We start from the raw sequence: 26,591 nt of genomic DNA on the forward strand, positions 1-26,591 counted from the left end.
AATAAAATTATCACACCAATCACAAGTCAGACTTTCTGGAGTTTCCTGGAGTGACACAGAGCCCAGTTTGAATGTTAGCAGGCTGCATCCTGCTCAATCCTCTAATTTTTAATGTGGACTTGTACTCAGAAAAGTGATGGGTGTCCTGGGGTTCATCGTTTATGGTCTCTCGATTTCCATAGCAAAGGTGTTCAGTTCAGAAGAACAAACAATTTCACAGGGAAAATTAAGCCCTTATTTATACCTGCGGTACCCACATTCTTTCATTTATGCCCTCAGTTACACCAGTGCAGCCTCTCAATTGCACAGTTCTAGCTCACTGGAACAAGTAAACAATCTGTTGATGATGCACAAGAAGGAATAGAATCCAGCTCACTCACTCTTAGCTGTGTTGGTTCAGGAGAGTGAAACAGCATTAAAAAGCTGCACAAGTTATTTTTCTTCATTCAGTAAGCAAGATGCAACTTTGAACACACATGGGGAGCAGATCTGCTGAGTTTAGGTGGCGGCATTTTTTACACAGCCACTTTTCAGAAGGGAACCACATTTACTGAATTGAACTTTTTCATGGAATGTTAAGTAATCTTTCCCTACCCTTCCACCAGACATATTCAACATCACTGCTGGAGCTGTTAATGGTTCCCATTTCCTCCACATAACACCTCTGTCTTTGAGGGTCCATTTCCTGGCCACCATCCATTTGGCTGAAAATGACAGAATTTGGCCTCCATTCAGAACTCATTTGTCCTGGTGAGAGGGTTTGCCGTTTATTAACACGTGGCACTTTCTCTTCCACCCACCAGGGGCTGAGTACAAGCGGTTGGCTAGGGGGTTGAGAGAACAAGGATAGTTATGTGAAGCCTGTGAGTATCTTACCACCGGCACATCCTGTCATTCCTCAGATAAGGTATGACAGCCATCATAAAGATTATGATCACTAGCTAAGTGGCCTTGAGCAGTCACAAAGTGTAGTAATCTCTTGGTGGGCTTTATCCTGTAGTGTACTTTATTGATAGCATGAAATGGAATTACAAATAAAAAAAATCGCTGTATTTATTGGGTGTTATTGACATGGGTATGACAACTTTAGACAAACAGAAAAGTCCAATTATGTCTGAAATTCTAAAGCCATCCAGTTCACATTTGTTCCTTTCTTATTACAGTCACCCTTGTACAGAGCCAAAAAGAGAAAAAGAGAAAGCACTGTAGTTATTTCCCACTTCCATAATACAAGCTAAGAAAAGGAAACCAGTAGGATCTTTTGGAGAAAAATCTGCATTAACATATAAAATAAGAAAACAATGTTGTCTAGAGTAGTTATAAATAAAAATAGTAAAAAGAAAAGTACTGTCAGTTTAATTATAAAACCTATCTTTTTTGCGCATTCCACAAAAGTGTGCAACTACTCTGAAGAGTGACACTGTAGACTTTCATATTTATTGTCTTTATTGAACTTCCAGATCAATGCTACTTAATGTAAACTAAAAAGCCTGTTATTTTTCCTAACTGCCAGCGTTGCAAATTCAACATGAGATCAGAAACAGAGAGCTGTGTATTTTCTGGCTCATGTATCATCAACTATAAAAAGTCTACTCTGAAAATTTAGCTGACATCTCTGTTGCTGATGCATGAAGCAGAATAAAATCAAGCTCCCTTTCACAGAGTTGCATTGGCTGTGCAGATTTAACAAGAGTAAAATGTGGCAAAACATTAATTTAATGAGTAGAGTATGTAGCTAGAACTCTGAATAAACATGTGGTAGGACTACGGAGTAAGGAAGTGCCATTTTCACAGAATATAACTGCACATGAATGTTCTTTCATTTATTTCAGTTATTTCTATAACTAATAAGCTAAAAAACTTTATGAACTATAGAGATTCTGTTGACAAATCTGCACCAATAACACATCAAACATTTCTTGTGGAATATTTCAAGATTTTTCAGTCATAGCTTTTCTATAAACTCATTTGTTTATGTTGAAATTTCTACCATTTTGCATTGATGCTATAAAAATCCTATTATTTGCTTAAGACAAGATTTCAGAAATCTTTAGACAGGGAAAAAATTCTTAAATTAGCTTGAAAATTCAGTTTCCAGGGCAACAAATGCAGCTTTTCATACATCAACATTTCTTTATACTACTTTTATAAAATTAGTTACAGGAAAATCATAAGGCACATTTGAAATAAAGCAACTTGTTTTTCCAATTACTTTGATCTTTTTCTCCTAAAGTTGATTTCTCTCCCTTTTCAGAGGCTATCAATAATATTGCTGAATTATTTTACCTAAGTTCTTCAGCTAGAACAGAAAGACTAAATCCCCAAATGCATGCAGTATCTGTCTGTCTAGGCATTTATAACATAGCCTCTAAGTGCTTTTATAGATTTATGAATACACCCATTTTAATCATCTTTATTTCTCTTCTTCTCAATCCATTAATTTATTTTTTCAAATTAGAGAGAGCATCTGTGTGTAGTCGTTAGAGCACACACACAAACAAGACAGAGTCTGGACTACTGGGTTCTGTACCAAGCTCCCTTTCTAACTCAATAGGCAACTTCTGGCAAGTCACTTTACTGCTCTGCGACGCAGTTTATCCATCTGTAAAATGAATCTAAATATCTATCTCACAGAGGTTTTGTGAGGTTTGATTATTGTCTACAAGCTTCATTAAGATCCTCAATAAGTTTCTCATACACACCCACCCCACACACAGACTCTTCCATTACAAAGTAAATACAACAACTCATTCAAGCTATTTCTCCTACATGCTGAAAGAAAGGAAAGATAGATTATTATTTCCATCTCTGACTGTTGGAAGGCATTTAGATAGTAAGGTTCAACGGTCAATAGAAGCACCTGATACAATGATCACTGAAATGAAAGGGCATCTTTCCAGTGATTTTAACAGGAGGATAAGACTCTAGGTGCACAATTTATTAAGAAATAGATAGTATGTCTAAGGCTTTACAGCAGCAGGATTGTCTTAAGAAACAAAGAATGAACCAGTTACCTGCACATTTTACTCCCTGAGCAATGAGGCCCCACATAAAGTTGGCACAGTATTCACACCAGTGTGGACCCCTGAACGTGTGAACCTAGAAAACAGTAGCAGAAAGAGAGTCTACATTATTTCACAGGTATAATATTAATGAGCATAAATGGGCCACGGTTCCCTTTTTACTAAGGTAATAGTTGCTTTCATTTCCCTTAATTCTGGTTTGGGGCTTACCACTGAAGGAAAAGATGACACAATCTAAGAGAAAGATTTAACTGCCAAGATTCTTATAGCATGGAAAAAGGTGAGCTTTCCATCCCGAGGGCCATCCTGAACAAAGGAGTCCAGTCCTTAGGAAATGGCTTTGCTTAACATGAATAGATCTACAGGGTCAAGTGATGGAATCCTCAGCCCCACCTGACCTAGAGAGGTGCAGCTGGGCTAGGCTCACTAAGCCAGGATGTGTAAACCAGCAGACAGCCCGTTTCCTGTGCCTCTCCTCCCCTGACCACCACCAAGGGTGGGATTTCAGCACTGTGCATTAGTGCTGTAAATGGAACTAAACAGCAACTGCTTTCCAACACAGAGAAGAGTATGTAAGGGACATGGGGTCCCCTCATTTGGGATTTATGCTGCCTGTCCCCTACATATGGTCTTGCATACTGCAGGGCTTGTGCCTAAATCAGAAAGAGCCCTGCTAGGCAAATGTATTGGTACAACATATACTCCTGGGGGAATTCTGTGCCAAAAATTAAAACTTCTGCAACAAAAAATTAAAAATTCTGTGCACAATATTTTAAAATTCTCCAAATTTTATTTGTCAAAATAACACAATAGAATCACAACAGTTTTAATTATTTTTGGTCATTTATTTCAAAATACTTGTCAGCAAGTATGTCTGTAACAATACATACAACAAAAAAGATTCAGGACATATTTTTGACAAATAGATTTCTTACTAGGCATATTAATATAGAACGCTGAGTAATAATTCATTTAAACTAAAATACAGAACCATATTTTCCGCACCCATCAGAAGCAGTGCAAAGGCTTGGGGGAATCAGGGGTAACAGAGGAGCTGAGGGAGAGGGAAGTAGATTGCTGGGAAGGAGCCTGGGTGTGAACTTGGAGGGTTGTTGTATATGGCTGGAAAAAGTATGGAACAGGTTTTTTTGGGAGGCTGGGAGGAATTGTTAGGGAGCTTCCCCCATGCAGATCCTGGCTGACCCCTAGCCTCTCCCATTCAGCAGGCACATCTGCCCCTGTCCACATGTGTTCCTGCACCCCCATGTGTCCTTGCACCCCCGTCCACATGTGTCCCTTCACCCCCCACTCAGACACCCACTCCCCCCATCCCCATGTGTCTCCGTGCCCCCATTCAGCAACTCCCCTTTCCCTATGTAGCTCTGCACCCCATCCCCCATCACCATGTGACCCTGAACCTCCTTCCCCCCTGTGGCCCTGTGCCTCCACTCCCATTCAGCCCCTGCCCTAATCTGTCCTCCCCCACTAGCCCTTACGAGCCCATCTGACCCCCCAGCAGTCCCACACTGTCTGTCTCCCCAAATCCCCTGTCTCCTGACCTGGCCTGACAGGCACTGTGAAGAAGGCAGGCTCGTTCTCTTCCCTAGCTGGCTGGGAGCAGCTCCTGTGTTCTATCACCACAGCACCCTCTGGTGGGCAAAAGGTGGAACTGCAGAAGTTATTTTCTGCAGGGAGCTGCTGCTGCTGCTCTTGCACCACAGCGCCCTCTGGTGGGCAAAAGGCAGAACTGCAGCAACATTTCAGCAGAAGCTTTTTTCTGCACAAACAATAAAAATATGCACAGCTCATTAATTAGGCACATGCGCAGTAGCACAGAATTCCCTCAGGAGTAAACATAGAAATGCTGAATACATAGTCAGAGGTTCCTTGATTTAGTATAAAGGATTAGCCTTTTTTCAGAACAATGTTACATATTGAAAACCTGCATGCATGAATTTAGTAAGCAGAAAATGAACAGGAATCTACTTAAGCAAGAACAAATTCAAAGCTAAGGAGGAAGCTAATACTAGTCTCAGTCCAGGCTCGCCTGCTTGTTCCAGTCCTTCAGCCACAATGAGCTGCCTCTGATTTATTCTGGTAGGCTTCCTGCTTAGAAAACCACAAGATTCTTAGCAGAGAAAATCATTATTTTGTTAACCAATGTAAAGGACTTTGAGTGGTTACTTGTAATAGATGGTGAACATAAATGAAATCAGTAACTGATGATCACAAAGTAAGGAAATTCATAGTCAAGAATATTTTAGCCTTAACTTATGCAGTTCTTCTTACATATTGACCGGGGGTCATCTTGCGCAAATATATGCAATAGCTAATCATAAGTGGGTGTATCAAAGAGAAAGGTGAACCTTTTTCAAACTTGGGTGCCTTAAGTTAATAATCTAAATTCATACAGTATTTAGTGGATATAAATAATGGATCTGAAGTGGCCTGATTTTCAGAGGTGTTGAGCATCCAATCCACGGCTCCACTGACTCCAGTGGAGTCAAATTCCCAGCAGGAATAGGTCAAAATGACACTTATCTTACACAAAATGAGTATTCAGAGCAGTTCATGGAAATTTAGGTAAACATTTGGGTTTCATTAAGGTGTCCATAAACCATTAGAAATTGGTACCAATAAAGAAAAAGATGTAACCTGCTATAGACAGGTGTTTAGGTAAATCTAAGAGCCAGTCTGGAAACTTACTCCTGAATGTCATTGTGATTTTTATATAGAGTCAGGCTTTTAATGCTATAACAATCAGGTTTTTGTGGTATCTTCTTTGGTATTTTTAAACCATAGGGTATTTGTAACTATATTAGGGTTAGACTGTGATACCAGTACTCATATTTAGCAATACCGTACACCATGAGTAGTTCCACTGAAGTCAACGGGCTGCTTGTGAAGTATCACTGTCCAGCCTTGATATGTAACTAAAAACATATTAAAAATATTGTTGACACTGTGTAGTCCATCCCACTAACCTCTTGCCTGGCTGACCCTCAGCATCTGCTTCCTCTATTCCTGCCCCTGTGCTGTCAAACACCTCTGGAGGAAGTCCTTTGGATTTCCTCCACTACTGGCACAAATTCATTCTCTCTTTCCTTAACTCTACTATATAATTTGCCAGGGAACCGTACTTTGCCACCCTCGCTGAATTCCACTCCATGGCCTCCCTCTTGAAACTCTACCTCATAGACTCATAGATATTAAAGTCAGAAGAGACCATTATGATCATCTAGTCTGACCTCCTGAACAATGCAGGCCACAGAATCTCACCCACCCACTCCTGCAATAAATCTCTCACCTATGTCTGAGCTATTGAAGTCCTCAAATCATGGTTTAAAGACTTCAAGGTGCAGAGAATCCTCCAACAAGTGACCCGTGCCCCATTCTACAGAAGAAGGTGAAAAACACCCAGGGCCTCTGCCAATCTGCCCTGGTGGAAAATTCCTTCCCGACCCCAAATATGGCGATCAGCTGAACCCTGAGCATGTGGGCAAGATTCATGAGCCAGATACCCAGGAAAGAATTCTCTGTAGTAACTCAGATCCCACCCCATCTAACATCCCATCAAGGCCATTGGGCCTATTTACCATGAATAGTTAAAGATCAATTAACTGCCAAAATCATGTTATCCCATCATACCATCTCCTCCATAAACTTATTGAGTTTAATCTTGAAGCCAGATAGATCTTTTGCCCCCACTGCTTCCCTTGGAAGGCTATTTCAGAACTTCACTCCTCTGATGGTTAGAAACCTTCATCTAATTTCAAATCTAAACTTCCCGATGGCCAGTTTATATCCATTTGTTGTGTCCACATTGGTACTGAGCTTAAATAATTCCTCTCCCACTCCGGTATTTATCCCTCTGATGTATTTATAGAGAGCAATCATATCTCCCCTCAACCTTCTTTTGGTTAGGCTAAACAAGCCAAGCTCCTTGAGTCTCCTTTCATAAGACAGGTTTTCCATTCCTCAGATCATCCTAGTAGCCCTTCTCTGTACCTGTTCCAGTTTGAAATCATCCTTCTTAAACTTGGGAGACCAGAACTGCACACAGTATTCCAGATGAGGTCTCACCAGTGCCTCGTATAACGGTACTAAAACCTCCTTATCTCTACTGGAAATATCTCGCCTGATGCATCCCAAGACCGCATTAGCTTTTTTCACGGCCATATCACATTGGCGGCTCATAGTCATCCTGTGATCAACCAATACTCCAAGGTCCTTCTCCTCCTCTGTTACTTCCATTTGATGCGTCCCCAGCTTATAACTAAAATTCTTGTTATTAATCCCTAAATGCATGACCTTACGCTTCTCACTATTAAATTTCATCCTATTACTATTACTCCAGTTTACAAGGTCATCCAGATCCTCCTGTAGGGTATCCCTGTCCTTCTCTAAATTGGCAATACCTCCCAGCTTTGTATCATCCGCAAACTTTATTAGCACACTCCCACTTTTTGTGCCGAGGTCATTAATAAAAAGATTAAATAAGATTGGTCCCAAAACCGATCCCTGAGGAACTCCACTGGTAACCTCCCTCCAGTCTGACAGTTCACCTTTCAGTATGACCTACTGTAATCTCCCTTTTAACCAATTCCTTATCCACCTTTCAATTTTCATACTGATCCCCATCTTTTCCAATTTAACTAATAATTCCCTGTGTGGCACTGTTTCAAACGCCTTACTGAAATCTAGGTAAATTAGATCCACTGTGTTTCCTTTGTCTAAAAAAATTCTGTTACTTTCTCAAAGAAGGAGATCAGGTTGGTTTGGCACTATCTACCTTTTGTAAAAACCATGTTGTATTTTGTCCCATTTACCATGGACCTCAATGTCCTTAACTACTTTCCTTCCCTTCAAAATTTTTCCAAGACCATGCATACTACAGATATCAAACTAACAGGCCTGTAGTTACCCGAATCACTTTTTTTTCCTTTCTTAAAAATAGGAACTATGTTAGCAATTCTCCAGTCATACGGTACAACCCCTAAATTTACAGATTCATTAAAAATTCTTGCTAATGGGCTTGCAATTTCATGTGCCAATTCCTTTAATATTCTTGGATGAAGATTATCTGGGCCCCCCAATTTAGTCCCATTAAGCTGTTTGAGTTTCGCTTCTACCTAAGATATGGTAATATCATCCAGGCTGTGTCCAAATCCTGCCACCACTTTTTGGATAACATTTCTAAAAAATGAGGCTCTTTCTGTTCACACAGTTGAATGTGAATGTTGAATACTGTAATCTATTAATCTCGGATTTCCCCGACCCTCTGAAAAATAGTAGTATTCCAGAAGTCCTAATTTAAGTTATACCTTTTTTCCCCCCATATAAAAAGCAACTGCCATATGCAGATTTTACTGCCTTAAAAGATGTGAAAGCAGAATTGCCAATTTGTGGCTTCACACTCCAAAAATTTTTTATTTTTGTCTTGCTTTTTCCATGATCTTTCATCCAGGAACTTCTTGGAAGAGAGGCACAACCAATTTATCAAGATCTATTTTTAAATTTATAAATTTAAGGCTAATGTATAAAATTTGAAAGAAAAACTTAACTGACCAGTTTTAAAAGAACAAACCTGCCTCAAAAGCACACTAAATTTGACCACAGCTCCCTCCCCAAAGCCTGAGAAAATAGGAGAGCTTCATATCATGGCTTAAAGTACAACAGACTATCTCTGTCAGATCAAAGAGGAAAACAAGTTTCAGAGTTGAGTGTCCTCCATTAGTATTTAAATGTTTAACTCTAGGCACTTTTATTCTGAGTTCTCCACAGTATAAATGGGGTACATTAGACAGACAAAACTACTGTGACACGACATGGACAGACAGCTTGTTTCTGAGGTTTGTAGAATTCTTAATTCTTTTACTGGAAGCCATTTTTCTATACGTAGGAAAAAACTGCTGCACTCCAGTGATTTAAAATCATATCAATTTTTGTACGGTATTTAATTAGTTTAATTAGAGCGTTAGGTAGTGCTTATATTTCCAAGGTCAGACATTTAAAGAGTCCCAATAAATAATTTCACTGAGGGCTCTGACGACAGCATATACCACAAGCATGACATCCTCAAGCACGTCTCACTTGCAGTGATATCTGAGGCCTTGGAAAATAGGTCAGTGACATACCAGCCATAAGAGTTAGCTATCTATATCTTTCTAGGATCCATCTTTCTGCATATTATCTTTTGCCTTTTGAAATTATTAGGCTGCTCTTAGGATAGCTTGACTGTAATCTGAGAGACAAGAATGACACAGCATATAAATAAAATTCATAATCACTAATGGGATAAAACAGGCAGACTTATGTTACACTCAAAATTAAACAAATTAAGAAACTCTAGCTTTCTTATTTTACCTAGCAAATTCTTCTAGCAGTTATTCTAACAAACATTTAGAAAAAACAAGAGAGTTAATGAAGGAATGCAATAAAAATGCTTCAGAAACGTGATGTGAAAGAAAAAGAATAATTTGGAGAGGCTCATCAAAGCCAGCAATGAGAAGAACGGTGGGTTGGATGTGACAAGTGAGGTATGTATAGTTTACCACTGAAGCACTACAAACCATAGTCCTAATGACTGTGCCTTGAGACAAAAAAAGTCTTCACTGATTTATAAGCTAAAGCCCGTATCCACTATGCCAGCCCCTGAGGGCATCAGCTTTTTTTTTCTTTCTGTGTCAGATGACACCCATACCTTTTATATGGCAATGTAGTCTATTGTATGTAGATCTCATTTAGCTGTCAGTCAGAATAACAGTTTTCTGACTAATCCATACATTTAGCAAATATGTCATGCATTAATTAAAAAAATAAGAACACAGAACAACACTGCAAGGCTACCTCCTGGGGTTCATTAAGCTAAGTGGGCTGAGGCCTGGCCAGTGGTTAGAAGGAAATCTGGTGTTGCAGGAAATAGTGTTGGGGCTCAAGTAAGTGACACTTTTGTGTGTCAGTATTGAACTGATAAAGTAATGTGGTATTCAGGAAGTTCTGTTCTGCAGGAGATGCTGTCTTTCAGGCAAGGCATAAAATGGAGTTCCTAATAATTTGTAGTCATTAAATATCCTATGATACTTTTGGCAAGACTAAGGGCTTGTCTACACAGGGTTTAGTTTGCATCTGCAAATGTTAGTCCACACTAGTGTGTTGTGCACTAACTGGCCTGCAAGGACCCTGCTGACATGCACTAAAAGTTCCCTAGCGTGCATTAATGCAATTAGGTCCTACTATACTAACGTGCACTAGGGAACTTTTAGTATGTGCCAGACGGGACCCCACAACCAGTTAGTGTGCTACATGCTAGTGCAGGCTAAAATTTACACCCCTCTGGTGCAGACTAAAGCCCTGCTTAGGCAAACCCTAGGGCATTATTAGCTCAGAGGTCCTAGCTGAATTCTAATTTCAGCAACTAAATTCTGCCTGCTTAAATTCCCCAAGCAGTTAATATTGGATGCAATATTTTTCTATTTTTTTATATGTAAATGTATTCTACAGCATTTTAAAGTATGTCAGCTTGAATGATTAACTCATCCTGTAGTATGCTCACTGCCACAGTGGATTTTACCAAGCACTGGAATAAATGTACCACTCAAGCAGCCATAATTTCTATAAGAAAAGTACTCTATATCCATATCTGGTCTGACAGTGAAGTCACACAGATGCAAAGGGTGAAGGAAACAGATGCCAACAAGAAATGAATCAACTCCAATATCAGTTTGGCCAATATTCCTATATAATCTTTAAAATAATGCTTTGTTGTTAAAAACAAAGAGAAGTTAAAAGACCACCAAGGCCACACAGCGAATCAGTGGAAGAAGTGTGATTAATATACAGTATAGTTGCTTTCATTTGAAGATATAATAGAAGTGAAGGCTATGGTATACTCTCTCTTAAAAGTGCGCTGACTGTACTTGTATCAACAATGGTGTCAACTTCCTCGAGCTAGTCTTGAATTGTGCCAACAACTTTGTTCAGCACTTCTTGAGAGGAAGGGACATTCTGCACTGACTTGCACCATCATTTAGAGAGTCGAGTATAAATAGGACCTTTATCAGGAAAGAGCTCATTGTCTTGAATGTTGAGCAGGCGAACATTCCTCCAGGTCCTCACTCAGACCAAGCCAGGAGCGCTATCAAGTCTTTTTACTTCCTGCTTTGTGCTGATCTTGTCAGCAGGAATGTGAACAACTGGGAATTATACTGAAGTAGTGTGCTATAGCAGGACCAATTCATGAGGCAGAAGAAGAGAGAGAGAGGAAGTCTAATTTTTTGCAAATTCAACAAAAATAATGACATTTCTTTGAGCAATGGAATAACAGATTTTTCTTTAAATTGATATTTAGAATCTAAATCACATGCTCATTTTAACAGAGGGTCCACATCACTTGATACAGTGTCCATGTAAAATACAATAGTTAGAAACTGGAGTTGAAAACCAAATAGAGTTCTTAGATTTAAAGCTATGGAGTAAAAGAAATGTAAAATATTCCTCGGAAAGGGCAGATGATAAAGGGACTTCACTTTGCTATGTGCTACAGCTAATTTGGAGAAAAGCAACTGATAAGAAGTTATGACACACTATGTATGCTCCTTGAGGCAAATGCCTTGACTGCCTCAATACAGCCTTTCTAAACTTCACCATATAAGTGATCGAGTCAGCTCCCAGGGCCATGCACATGCAAGGGCATGAGACCTAGAAACAGAGATGTATAAAACTACTTGTGTCTGTGTACAGTAGTTTGAGTAAAACAAGGATTTGAAGAAAATGCTATTTTATTTTTTAAACAAAGGAGGAAAGCTTGAAACTGAGGACTGGCATGTCCTTTGGAAAAGGTAGGGCAAATGTACCAGTAATTGAATACTTTTGTTGGAGAGAATGCACCAAAAACTTAATACCATGAAGGTTTAGGCATCTTACAGTCTATTATTAGTTTCAAAAGCAGAGATACAGAATCTCTGAAAGCTTCCTTGAAGCCTTGAGGAACTTTTAAAAAGTTTTCTTCACTCTGGATTTATGGGAAGAAGAGCTTTTTTCACCTTTGAATGATTTTTAAAGTTCTAAATGTCTAGAAGAAACCTCAAATTTCTCAGGGTTCTCTTATCTCTGAGAATGTGTAAAGAGACAGACTATGTTTTTTTAAAACTAGAGAGACACTCAGTTTATCAGAACGTTAATTTGCATGTACTGACTCCTTTAAAGATATTCTGAAATAATTTCAGAAGCACAGATCCAGATCCACAGTTGCTGTAAATCACTATAGCTCTATTTACTTCAGTGGAATCAGGCCAAATTACACCAACTCAGGATCTGGCCCACAGTTTCCAAACAATCAGATATGAAACCATATACATTAGTATGAGAAGCTATGAAAAAAATGCATCCAATGAACATTTGAAGGATCTGCCACATGTTTTGTTTTTTTTTTTCTCCCCTGGAACATACATCTTCATCTTTCAGCTCGAATAAGTCTTAAACCAGGTCTACACTAGAAATTTTCGCCAGGATGATAATGTCAGGACAGTGATACTTCACTACATTCTTATACCAACAGAAAGCCCGAGCATGGATGCAGTTATACTGACAAACAAGTGCTTTTGCCAGTGTAGCTTATTTTGTTCAGGGGACTGATATAACCTATACTGGCAAAAGCTCTCTTTTGCTGGCATAAGCTGTCTCTTCACTAGAGGGGGTCTGTTGGTATAGCTTTATGATCAAACCCTTTCTAACACAGAACTGCCCTCACTTCAATCTCCACTTGTGTAACACTTTTAAGGCCATATTTTGCCTTCAGTGACACAGTGCAAGCCCTTTTCCTTCAGTGTAATGGAGAACAGTATTTTGCCCTTCAATGTGGAGTTCTCAAGGATGGTGTTATGATGACACAAATATTAGATACATGCTAGGGAACCACAAAAAGAGGGTTAATCAGCATCTCAGCCGACAAATTAAATGGAAAAATGTGTCTCAATGGAACAAAGTTTTGGTTTTAAAGAGATTAAGTTAGCATGTGCATCAGTAATTTACCATAGTAGTCTTTCAACCAGTAGTACACGCATGTTAAATTAACCAGTCATGCTCTGACAGACACTAAGTAGCATAGCAACAAAGACAACAGCATGGCAATTACAAATGCTGCACAAAAAAGTTAGATAAATGTTCTTCTGGAAACATATTTCCTTTTTATCCATCACAAAATAAGTAAGACGACATCCTAGAGAAAAAACACAGGAAAATGTATATACTGTAACAAACAATTCCAACCCTGCTTCGACAAACATGAACACCTCCTTGCTTCAGTGAAGCAGTACAGGACTAATCTAGATAGGAAAGTATTTCTGCACCTTGAAATATGGACATTTATGAAATATCTGCAGAGTTCTTCTCCTAGCAAGATTCACATTCCGCGAGACTCAAGATGCTGGTGGTATACCCACAAACAAGTCAAGGGAGATCAAAATTATCAATTCCCCAAGGCCTGTGAATCATACAATCCAGAGAAGGAAAAGACCTCCTAGATTATCTAGCCCAACTCCCTAACACTGTAAAATTGTTCCCTACAGTATATTTGCTAGTGTTTTGTCCAGTCTTGTTTTAAATCTGCAAAGTGATGGGGCTTCCACTACATCCCCTTGGGAGATTATTCCACAGGCTTAATACATCTCCCTGACAGAAAGGTTTTCCTGCTGTTCATCTGAAAATCTTATACTTTCCTCCCATACCTCCTGATTATATTCCCTTTTTATAACCCTAAATAATCTCTCCTTCCTCTGCCTCTCCTTCCTCTGCCTTCCTCTGCCATTCTTCCCCAACCTCAATGGAAACAGCACGTTCGGGGGGATACAAATATTACTATGACAAAGTATGGGGTGGGGAGAAGAAAGAGAGGGAAAAGCTATCACTAAAGCATTTTAGGAATGGGGATGGTTCAACTGAGGGGAAATAGGGAGTGATTCTCAGGGCTGTGGAAGCAAGCAGACATTCCCATGGAAAGAAGTTGCATATTCCGCCAAACTTAATACATTCAGTCTGAAAGGAATGTTTCACATTTCTTTATTGCACATGCTCAGGGACCCAAGATTAGCCTCACGTCCCTCACTCTGGGCATGGCTCTATAAATCACTTCTCTGATCTGGTCTTCAAAATTTGGTTTGGAATAAGTATGTGGCTGTGAGATCATATTGTCCAGGAGCATAATCCAATTTCTACTCCCACTGTCCCAACACTGGTTTGTAGTCTGATTCTGCAGCCAGTTCACGTCCTTGGTCTTAATCTTAACATTATTCAATGGATAAGGTCTCAGCTACATTAGAAACTTCATCTCCAGCTACAAAAGACAAGTTGTGGTCTCCTGGGACAACAGAGTTTACAGAAACTAGAAGAGAACACATAACAGGCAGACACAAAGCATTAGTATTTGAGTAGTAGACTTTTGATTTGTCTAATCTCCTCCTGAGGTTCATTCCACAGTTGAGGTATCCAACTGTGGAATGAACCTCAGGAGGAGATTAGACAAATCAAAAGTCTGACCACTTTAGGAAATGCTGCAAAATTTTCCTATTTGACAAAGTTTTTCTACCATAACCAGAACAACATCTGCAGCTTCAACTATTTCTCTCTCCCCTGCTTCAGAAAACAAAGAAAAAACAAACACTCAGAACAGACCTGTCTTTAGCCCCGAAAGGGAAGACACTCATTCTATGGTACTGAGTTGCAGCACAAAACTGATAAGCAGATTTCAGTAGTTGTTGAGTCATGCCCATAATGGGAACTAAATCTAAATATAGAGAGGCTTTGATATGGTTGATGGCTGGTTGGAATCATAAAGATGATTCAACAGATGGCCCTGGTTTGTTTTGACAATTGAAATATTATACAGTATGCTGGACTATACAAGTGGAATAAATGGACTGAAAGTAAAATGCACCAAATAATCAATATGGCCAGACGTAGTTTAAGCCACATTTATCATATCGGTTCACTTTCAAGTCTCACTATTTAATTATTGTTAAATAAAATGTCATTTTGAGCAAATTCCTTGTAATTGCTATGTTTGGAATTACTTATTTTGCTTTTAATAATAAATTTTATGTAAAAACACAGAAAAGCAGATGTGCTTATATTTTATCCATATAAATATATTTAATATTTACCTCTTACCCTGGAGGTTATATATTAAAAACTCACTCTGGCTTGCCATTTGTAAGTTGTCATTCCTCTTTTTTACTTACGGAGAGAAATTAAATAGAATTCAGTCACAGTGAATTTGCATTTGAGATGTGTAAACATCACATCATAACTGCACAATCTATAGAATATTATAGTATTTGCAAAATGGTGATCATTAACTGTGCTAGCATAGTCCTACTTGCAGAGCTCAGAATCATCCACAGCCAATCAGGCCGCCCACTTAGGGCAGAAGATAGCTTTGGGATGATAACTGGACTTTCAGTTGGCTTAAACAATACTGCGGATCCAAAAACAGTTATGTCAACACAGAGTTGAACTCTAATATTTTAACCCCTTTTTCTAATTCCATATCAAACAAATTTGGAGTTAGCAGATTTATTGGTGACAACTCTGGATGATTTGAAGGAGTCAGTTGTTGTGTTTGGGATATAGTCCTATCACCACTGGTACTTACAATTTCTTCACCTCATTATTCAATAAAAGACTATTTCTGCTACTGCATTACAATATTTCTAAGTATTTTAAAGTTTGCTAGAGGCAGCAGCCAAGTCTTCTGCCATTTTGCATGCATCCAGTAGTCAGCAGAAGAATGCAATAAGCGTCCACACTGCTTTCCAAAGTGATGGCCATGGTTGTAATAGCACATGCAACAAAAATAATTCTCCATTTCCTCTCCCCCAACTGTGCTAGTGAGACACTTACCTCAAGTGCTTGGTGAGACAGTCTAATAAATACAATAAATTAATAACACCTCAGATATGTATACCTGCCTTTTACCCCAAAGGGATCAAAAGCATGTTACTGAATGCACCTACACTGCGCTCTGCAGCAGTTCAGACAGGACGCAAAGAAGCCTACCATTTTCAAGTGTAAGATACAGAAGGAATCTAGGGGAAAAAACATGACATTCCCAGGTTGAAAGTCTTCCAGGACACCTCTTATCCTTGTGAAAAGTGATGTGACAAGGTATAGCATCAGCCTAGAAAGGGTTAAGAGATCCCTGCGTATCACATGGCTGGCAAGGAAGAGGAAGCTGAAAAGAGTGTGTCCTCTCTTCCCCTGGTTGGTGGATGCAAAGCAAAAGGCCTGCGGGAACTACATCCAGCTTTGTCCATTGAGTTGCTTTATTTTGTGTTCAAACAATAAATCCTGCCCTGAGGCAAGGGCTTTAACAATCACTTGGGCAGGGTGTTTGCTTCCTTTCCTGAGCTGGTAAAACAGCCTACCACCCTGCTAGTGACCTGAGATATTTAGTTAGTGATTTAAAATGATTATATCTATACTTTTAGGATGACAATCTGACTGTCATACTGAGCAACAATTGGGAGGGTTTATAGTTTAAAAAAAGAAACAAAAATAGGGATTTTTAAAGCCATTGTAAATGGAGGTGACAGCCAGACTTTAAGCCTACCATTCAGGACAACATCCCTTTAACAGGTAAATATACCGTCATATGCCCTCTGGCACACAAGCTTCTGTTCTTGTGAAGAATTAGCGGATTTTAAAAAATTTATTTAACAAAAGGTATCTGTTTAGACTGACTTCATTTTAATGGCTTGGTGGAAGAAATGGCATACTTTTAATAGGTGTATTTTTCTAACAGGTATACATTTAAGGGAAGAGCAGTACAAAAATGATGATAATAATAATATTGATGGTGGAAAGTTTATGCAGCATTTACTACTTAAGATCAAGCAGTATGTTTAAGCAGCTAGCATAACAAATTAAAATTTACAAGGACAGTGCTATAGAAAAGAATCTATTTCAGAAAAGAAGTAGACTAACAAGAATCAGACCAACAGAATATTTTCAGAACAGAACAGAAATATATGCTATTTCATACAGCAGCTAAGAAAGAAAGCAGTAATTAAACAAAATTAAACATAAAAAGTATTTTATATATATGGGTATTCATGGGATATCAGTATCTATTAGCACTTATGATTATCCTCAAAATCTAAGGCAAAGGTCTCAGTTGCAAGGCAAGATTTTAAATCACCTGTACTACTCAGGTTCTTGCAAAAGTATATTGTGGATTTAATTGACAGCCAGCAGGATTATTCTTTGTCAAATTTTCATATTAAATGCTAATTTTCTATGTTTATATAATATTTTGTATACATTTTTCAAATTTATATTTATTGGAGGAGTCCTCTCCAGTAAAACATTGTGATCATAAAGGTTTCCAATTTTAGTGATGGTATGAACATGAGAGCTAGAAGTCATATTAAAAAAAAAAAATCAAATGAGGAGTGTCTGAGTACTTGAACTGTAAGTAAAAGTAAAATATCAGATGGAAATTGAAACAGAAAATAAGCGAAATGTCATCAGATTTCTCACTAAAATAGTCAAGATTCCCCTCCCCTACCCTAACATTTTAAAAAATCTGTAGGGGAAAAAACAACAACAAAATCTGCATTCTAGGCACTCAGTGTCAAGTCGATATAATCACTCAGTTCACTTATACAGTTTTGCATATATAGACTGCCTATTATGCAATGAATTTGGCTGCAAAAAGCTGAATTTCTAAGACTTTAAATGATAGTTACAACAATCATATACACAGAGTACATGTATTGTCATGCGTATCTCTTAATGGATAAAAGAGGAATATATTTATAAAAACACATTAGAACAATAATTAGAAGCTACATAAAAGTAAAAGCAAATTATATTAAAATGAAGAGTAGGTGCTAGTGTCAGCAGCTTCAATAGTCCGCTGGTAAGCCATACTCCTTTCATCAGAGTCAATTCATTAACACAGGAGAAAAGCCAGAAACTAAGGGAAATGCAGACCATCTGCTCAATCCAGATGCAACAGAACATGCTTCTTATATCCAATGCTATTTACCAGCAACGAACAGAGATAAGATCTGTTTAATCCTCTAATCAAAGATTTAACAAAGGTCTTTTGACATCTTTGTTTCACAAATAAAAATTAAACTAAAATACTGATAACTGAAAGATAACTTTCTCACTGTATCTCACTGCTAACTTTTCTCTCTCTATATATAGAAACAATTTTAATTAACATAGATACCCCAGGTACAATAAGTAGGATCACAACAATTAAATGTATTTAAGCATTCCACAATTTTTTTGCAGCTAATTTATGTTTTCAAATGTCTAATTGCTTTAACTAGCAAGAATATTTTAGCTGATGTGTTTAAGTTTTTAAAAAGCCACACTGCATATATTTACTTGCAGTCTTGAAGCTATTCTAGAACTAAAAAAACATTTTCTGTAGTTATAAGTTGAAAAAAGTAGGATAATTCTTACCTTGAAATTGTGAACCTTTTCATATTTTGGAATATGTTCATTTTCTTTCAGAGTTGCTCTTCTGACAAGTGATGTCAACTGTGAATAAGCAAAGAGTTTAAGAGGTTGCCAAATTGTCACAGATGACTTCTGAGAACCCAGTTTCATTCCCAAGGCTGCTATCAATAAATCTTGTTGACGGCTCTCTTGTTTTGAGTTGTGAAGTGCAGATCTATTAGCTTTTTGCCCTGACCAAGACTCTTTGGATGGCATTTTAGAATTGACAGGAAATAAAAATAAAAAGCTGTATTGATCTGTGCTCTCTGTAGATCAATCTGAGTTCAAAAAACAGAAACAAACATTTCAGAAACCTAAACTGATCTGGAGAAAGACATGTTCATAGTGATAATAATGCACTTCTTATAAAAAGGCTGACGTAACTAGGCAGATTCTTCTTGCTTCTGTTTTTAAAGGGCTCTAATATGAAAAATTTAATTGTCTGGATACCAATAAAATTGGAGTTACTATTAATGTAAGAAAGCCAAGTGTCTCTTCATCCATTTAAAAAAACATGTTATTTAGTCAAATAATGCATTTCTAAAAGCTCTCATTCCTACTCAATATACTGATGCCCATTTTGAATGAAAGATGCTCACATACTGCATATAATCAGGTTCTAGCAACAGACACTCTGCTAACCTCAGTCTAGCAAGGAGTGGGTGGCAGTGTGGGCTTTAGCAGTCAGGGATGGATTAGACTGGTCACATTACGAAGGCAGATAGCCAATGAAAAAACAGCAATAGTATTTAAGTACTGTATTCCTAACTCACTCACTCTCCTCCTCCCCCGTGTAAGACTTACTTGCTGGCTCAAGGAAAAATATCAGCAGGAAGATAATGAGCAATGAATGAGTCATGCATCATTACAAAATGGCATCTTTTTGCCATTTAAAAGCTGAGGAGATGGTAATACATTCTCATGCTTAAAAATACTGTGAAAAGATAACCCAGGAGAGACTAAGGAAACAGCTCTATTTTTTGCTAACTATAAAGCGATGCTGGCAACTGGAACCAAACTGTATTAATGCTGAGCATAGCAGTCAGTGCAGATTGTTTTTCATTTATAATGACACTATTCTTGTCTTTGTTACATGTGTTAACAAACTAATTCTACTGAGTGGAAGTGTCAGCTTTTTCTTCTCTACAGTGGAGATCTCAGCACTTAAAATGTACCCCACCAAGATCTCACCTCTTTAAATCATCTTTTCCACTCAAAGATCTGGGGATTAGACTTGCTGTTGCCCTGGACATTGCTATGTAGTTGTGCATATCAGCACAAAATGAGTGCAAAGTGGGTGTAAAATGCTACCAGGTCAGAAGGAAAACATTTCACACCCATTTAGCATTTACATTTCCAAATTACAGAATGCTAAGGGCACTGGAGGATCTGCTACGGTTGAGGCCCTGCATGCACAGACTTGACCAACTAGCCAGGGTGCCATCCCCATTTACTCTTCCTCCTCCATCTAACTCCAACACCACAAGCACTCCACGCTCTGCAGTAGGGGAGAGAGATGACCAGTTTTTATACTCACCAGTCTATGTGTGATGCCTAAGACAAACAGGGATGTGAAGGCTGATGGGCAGAAGCTGTGTGGAGCCAATTGATGGGAGCTTTGAGAATCAAGGTGCTTGAGCAGGATTTTCTGATTTTCCTGCTTGGCCAATATCTCCTGCCAGGTTTGTAAAATATCCTGAACCTCAAATCCAGCCTGGTTTAGATGCAATACAGATGCTTTGCCCAATGCTACTGCTAGGACATTGCTTCTGAATAGCCATAAGCCAGCATGTTGGCTACAGGCTGCAGCTGTAATGCAGTGGCCACATAAGCAGTTCAGTTCAACTCCGACATGGGATGGTTAGCCAGACTCTGAATACTGCTGCCTAAATTTCTTATTGGGATCTGTTCCTGCCATTACTCTATTGAAAAATAACTGTCCAACTGCTGCCAGGATCTATGGGTTTTAACCACTCCTCTCTGCAGCAGTATCTGGCCTTAGTTTTAACATACTTAATATGAATCAGTGTCCATTTCTTGTGCTCTCTTATCTCTGTCCTGGTTTGTAGAGCCACACATAATGGAATGGATGTGGTGGGGAGGGGATGGCCCCAGGCAAGTAGCAGTGGTCGGGAAAGGCTACCACAGCACATATGTGGAAGCAGGTGGGGAAGGAGATGCTCTCCCAGGTGAGGTGGAAGCTGCATGGGCCATACAACTCACACACTTCTTCAGGGTGCTGAAATTCTAGGGCTTATCCCAGCCACAAATTTCTGGCTATGATGACACATCACAATTCTACCCCTAACCTGCCATAGCTGGCAGCATTCACTATTAAATAATAAGGTAAATCCACAACAGTGGTGTACATCTGTTCCAAAGGGCTCCCAGCGACAGCCAGCTCAGCAAAGGAGAGACTGGTCCTGGGAACCAAAGATCCGTCTCAGATGACACTGTAGAATACTAATGCCAGTAGGCCAGCCAACTAGCCCCCAACTTCCTCTTCACTTCACTCACCCCTTAAAAAAAATAAAATCACAGACACTGCTCTGAAGATGCACTGAACTAGCAAGAAAATAATATATTTTCCAGTTCCATTACTAGAATTAATAAGCCAGCCATACTTTAATGGTAAATTTGCACTCAGACAAACATTTACAACGGTTTTTTCTTATAACACTATAAATAAATTATTTTACTTAAGAAGTAATATAAATCATTCTGATTTTTCCTTTTCATCCTTTGGCAAAGTCTGACATACTTTTTTCTTAGTTGTCAATTTCCTTTTTCCTATTTCTAAAAGACTAAAGTGTAATTGAAAATAAATCAGAGTCACATTAGTAGAAAATGATGTCTGGGTCCTAGAAAATTAAATCTAGAGAACACCAATAAAAAGGTAAACAAAACCACACAACAGGGAAAGGTCACCCTCTCACTGCTGTAATTATGAAAAAGGTTTGTAATCTGAAAAGTAGCTTTAAGATAAAGTAGTGTTAGAATTAAAATGCATTGTTAGAAAAATCTACCTACAATTGGTTATTAGTCTTGCATAAAGTAGCTTCACATTGTTTATTGCAAGGTATTTTCTGATGATTAAACATACATACATACATACACACACACACATAGAGATACAAATACTGCTGATACCTTATACCTGTATTTTTTATATTGTATATGATGTAATTTTTACATCCAATCAAACTATGTTAAACAAAGTTGCAAAGTCAAGCATTAAAAAATTAGGGAAAATAGTATGTGATCATGAAATTAAAGACTCCTATGTATATGCACAAGAGGTCAAAATTAAGATTGCACAGGAAACCTTATTTCTGGCAGTTCCTAACTGAATACTTGGCTTTGCAACCTTAATGTTCTTTTATTGCAGGTTTTTTTATGTTATTTCCTACTTTAAACAAAAACTGAAAAAACAAAACTTCCATTATGCGAAGGCATATTGACCCACAGCTTGGGTCATTAGCGGGATTCAGACCTATAGACCTCTACCACACGAGCTAACAGACTGAGTAACTATTAGTAGGCTTCAGAGTGGTAGCCATGTTAGTCTGTATCAGCAAAAACAATGAGGAGTCTTTGTGGCACCTTAGAAACTAACACATTTATTTGGGCAAAAGCTTTTGTTGGCTAGAACCCACTTCATCAGATGCATGGAGCAGGAAATACAGGAGCAGGTACAAATACATGAAAAGATGTGAACTGCCTTACCAAGTGTCAGAGTAGCAGCCGTGTTAGTCTGTATCCGCAAAAAGAAAAGGAGCACTTGCGGCACCTTGGAGACAAACAAATTTATTTGAGCGTAAGCTTTCGTGAGCTACAGCTCACTTCATCGGCATGCATCCGATGAAGTGAGCTGTAGCTCATGAAAGTTTATGCTCAAATAAATTTGTTAGTCTCTAAGGTGCCACAAGTACTCCTTTTCTTCTTACCAAGTGTGAGGTTAGTCTGACTTTGCAACTTTGTTTAACATAGGTTAGACTAACCTCATACTTCGTAAGGCAATTCACATCTTTTCATGTATTTATACCTGCTCCTGTATTTTCCACTCCATGCATCTGATGAAGTGGGTTCTAGCCCACAAAAGCTTATGCCCAAATAAATTTGTTAGTCTCTAAGATGCCACAAGGACTCCTCGCTGTTTTTATTAGTAGGCTGTTATCGTCTATGTGGACCCGCCACTAGAGTGAATAGATGAGATACACTCTTTACCAGTGGGTTTTATAGGTATTTGCTGTAGGGAAGTGTTGTTTAGTGGTTAAGGATCCTACTGCTCCTGTGCCCTTAGCCTGTTTGTTCCCTCTTCTCCTAGCCACCCCACCCCAGCTCCTGCCCTGTCTTCCCCTCTGTTCCTACTCTCTCTGCTACCCCTCAGCCTCCTGCCTCCCTCTCCTCCTTTCTGCCCCTCCACCCATTGGCTCTTGCCCTCCCTCTGCTCCCATCCACCCCATAGCTCCTGCACCTCTCTCCCACCTCCTGCCACACTCCCCTCTGCTCCTACCCTACCTCCCATCCTCTGGCTCCCTCCATCAGTGTGGCCCCTTCTTTGCTCCTGAAACCATGACCTCTTATCACAGTGCATTTCTTACCAACATACAAGGATCGTTGTGCTCTTTTTTCTTTTATGTGTGAAGTCCTTTGTACTGTTGCAGTATTAGCTACTCTGGTTTTTCTTGTGAGCTGGTTTTTCTAAATAAGATTTAATTAGGCTATATACACTTATTTTTGCTAGTCTCAGAACCAGTGAGATCTTATTTTACTATGTATCATCTACAGAAATGTTTTGTACAGTGTTCCATGGCTTACAATGCACTCTAATGTGTCCCTTTCTGAGCAACAGTCACGTTATAAAGCTTAACTCAGTCACCACATAATAAAATAGGTATCATACATGATATTTTTCTAAAATGGTAAGTCAACACATTCAGTGTGTATTAAATAATAAAATAAAACTACTCAGTGGGAAATTATGATAATAGACCATTCCAGATGCATAGATAAGCTCTCTAAAATCAGAAAATGCCAAAGTCAAGCTCGTGTGGGCAACCTTTCCTCTTGCTCCTTGTGCATGTTCATTATAATAGAGTGTTCAGTATTAGGACCACCTGGGTCCTCTTTAAAATACAATATCATACTATTTCTTACAATCTTAGATACACATTTGTTATATTTTTCAGTTTTTGTCATTCTCACAGGTATTTTTACTCTTGTAATGATTCAATATACTTTTATTGATTTAGACTTTGTATATAATAAATTCTCTGTACTCTAAGGAATGTATTTTAATAATAGTCAGCAGCTATATTATATACATTTTCTTTACAATCAGCAGCACAGCCTCCCTTACACATATGTCAGGGAATGAGATTTTAAAAGAAACCTGATTTGCTATGCACTTAGCCACCTTCTAGTGTTCTCTCTAAATAGCTAAGTCAGACATGCACATATGTGCAGAAAATCTTTCCTTGCCTGCACACTTTATGAGTGTATTTTATGGCTCAGTACACAATTTTCAAAGGGTAATAAATCGGTCAAATTACTAAACCAAGCCCCAATTTTCTCCTGTACAATACTAGGCATTTCTCCTTACTGAAGGCTATCTCCAAATCTCATTTTCCAAGGCATTTCAGCTATAGGCTTGTTCCAAAACGGTCACAAAGTTTTGACTGTTTGGGATTTGTGACCAGTTTATTTTTTTTCACCATCCTTGAATGTGATTTTTTTTTGAACTCAGGATTTCCAGACAGTTTACCTACAGATAAGAGATGATGCATAGAAAATCTCAGCCCGTAAAGTGGCATATTTAGAAAATTATGAGCAACTAAAAACAGGAGATTAGAATGGAAAGCATCATGAAACCCCAACTACCAAGATTGGGGTTGTCGTTTGTCCTGCTATAATATCACATCTGAACACAGCTCCAACACAGAATTTTGCTTTACAAAAATAAACACTGTCCCAACCTCTCATATCAATATGTAACATCTCTAAATACAATGTATTTCTGCAGAAAGATATCTTCAAGAAAAATAAAATATTTCCACAGTTATACTGTGTAACTGCTGCATCCACACTCTGAAGATATTGAAACATATTTATTCTGTCCGTAACTCTGATTGAGTTTACAGCTACTCAGAGATGAATTTGCTTTTACAGCTGGCTAAAAAATGAAAATCTATTATTGAGACAAATTTTGGAATGCCAGATATTTTCATTTTGAAATGATCCAGATGGACCCATTGTTAGTTTTTAAAAGATTTATTGTGAAATTTGTTTTCCATTTTTTTGTAAACTTTTATCAAAAATGTTATTGAAATGGTTAACATTTTTCATGTCAAAAATGTAGATAATCATTTACATTTTGACGTTTTCCATAATTTTTTTGATAAAATCCAAAAAACATGCAACTTTTCATGCAATTTTTGATAATGTCAACATTGTTCCACAAAAAACTTTGTTTTTTTTAAAAATAGGCCATTTAAAATAAAAAACATTAAAAACCATTCATCCAGCTCTATTTGTGCTGTAAAATTCAACCTTAATTCTATCTTTCACATGTAATCCTTTAATTGAAAAAATAATTAATAAACCCAAAACTAAGCTAAAAATAGGAGATAAGCCATTAAAATTTGTTGTGCAGTTACTGTGCATAAAGCATGAATTGTGTTTTGTATTACTATTTTATGCATTACAGCTGGAGAATATTAATGTTATAATTTTGTAAGAATTTTAGATTCATGATAGTATAAAAGATGGTAAGATTTAGAAATATGAAATATAATGCTATAAGTTTTACTTGAACACAGTTCTCATACACAAATAAACACACTTCTAAAATCAAAAAGATCTTCACACATAATATTTATATTAAAAAGTTGTTATTCTGCAAACTTAGTTTTACAACCCTCCAATCACTATAGCTGATTTCAGTCTTGGGACAGTCTGGTATATTAACTTTGGTTTATTTTGTTACTATAAACATGATTTGTTTTAAGTTTACTTAGATGCAAGTTATCAAAACTGGCCTTTATAAATAAAATAAAAAATAAAATAAAAAAGTGGAAAGTGCAGACTGTCAAAAACAGTCCATGGTGACTGTTTATCTCTATTACTAACTCTAAGCCAAAAACAGCTAATATTTTCTGTGCTGGAGAACAATAGAATCATAGAAATGAAGGGCTGGAAGGGACTCAAGAAGTCATCAAGTCCAGCCCCCTACGCTGAGGCAGGACCAAGTACACCTGATACTATACTGAACAGTAAATGATACTGAGAAGTATTCCCCTATGCACAATACTGCAAACAATTTTATTCCTGTATCATTATATTACATGATACATTAGAAGCAAGTACTACAAATACATTAGAAGCAAGACGAGGACTAAAGGACAGAATAGGCCGTTTACTCAGTGAGGACAGAATAGGCCCATTACTCAATGAGGGGGGAAATATAACAACAGGAAATGTGGAAATGGCAGAAGTGCTAAATGACGTTTTTGTTTCACCAAAAAATTTAGTAGCGATTGGAAGTCTAACATAGTGAATCCCAGTGAAAATGAGGTAGGATCTGAGGCTAAAATAGGGAAATAATGAGTTAAAAATTACTTAGACAGGTTAGATGTCTTCAAGTTGGCAGGGCCTGATGAAATGCATCCTAGAAAACACAAGGAGCTGACTGAGGCGCTATCTAAGCCATTAGCGATTATGTTAAAAAACTCATGGAAGATGGGAGAGATTCCAAAGGACTGGAAGAGGACAAATATAGTGCCAACCCATAAAAAGGGGAATATGGACAACTGGGGAATTACAGACCAGTCAGCTTAACATCTGTATCCAGAAAGATAATGGAACAAATAATTAAGCAATCAATTTGCAAACACCTAGAAGATAAAATGACAAATAACAGTTGGCATGGATTTGTCAAGAACAAATTATGTAAGACCAACCAAATAGCTTTCTTTGACAGAGTGACAAGCCTAGTGGTTGTGGTGAAGCAGTAGATGTGCTATACCTTTACTTTAGTAAGGCTTTTGATACTGTTTT

General features: G+C 38.0%; 1 protein-coding gene across 8 annotated transcripts in view; it reads right to left on the reverse strand.

Moving 5' to 3' along the window:
• The window catches only part of CHN1 (chimerin 1), a 156,614-nt gene that overhangs the window by 16,970 nt on the left and 113,053 nt on the right, over positions 1-26,591 (reverse strand). For 6 of the 8 annotated variants that reach the window (XM_007060525.4, XM_043525352.1, XM_043525354.1 and 3 more), the window contains 2 exons: positions 18,498-18,575; positions 3,015-3,099 (listed from right to left, as the gene is read on the reverse strand). In XM_007060525.4, the coding sequence (XP_007060587.2) occupies positions 3,015-3,099; positions 18,498-18,575 (163 nt within the window). The remainder of the gene's footprint in view (positions 1-3,014; positions 3,100-18,497; positions 18,576-26,591) is intronic. The other 2 variants (XM_043525355.1, XM_043525356.1) reach the window with 1 other exon arrangement.

The sequence above is a fragment of the Chelonia mydas genome, chromosome 11, assembly GCF_015237465.2.
Source record: "Chelonia mydas isolate rCheMyd1 chromosome 11, rCheMyd1.pri.v2, whole genome shotgun sequence".
Lineage (NCBI taxonomy): Eukaryota > Metazoa > Chordata > Testudines > Cheloniidae > Chelonia > Chelonia mydas.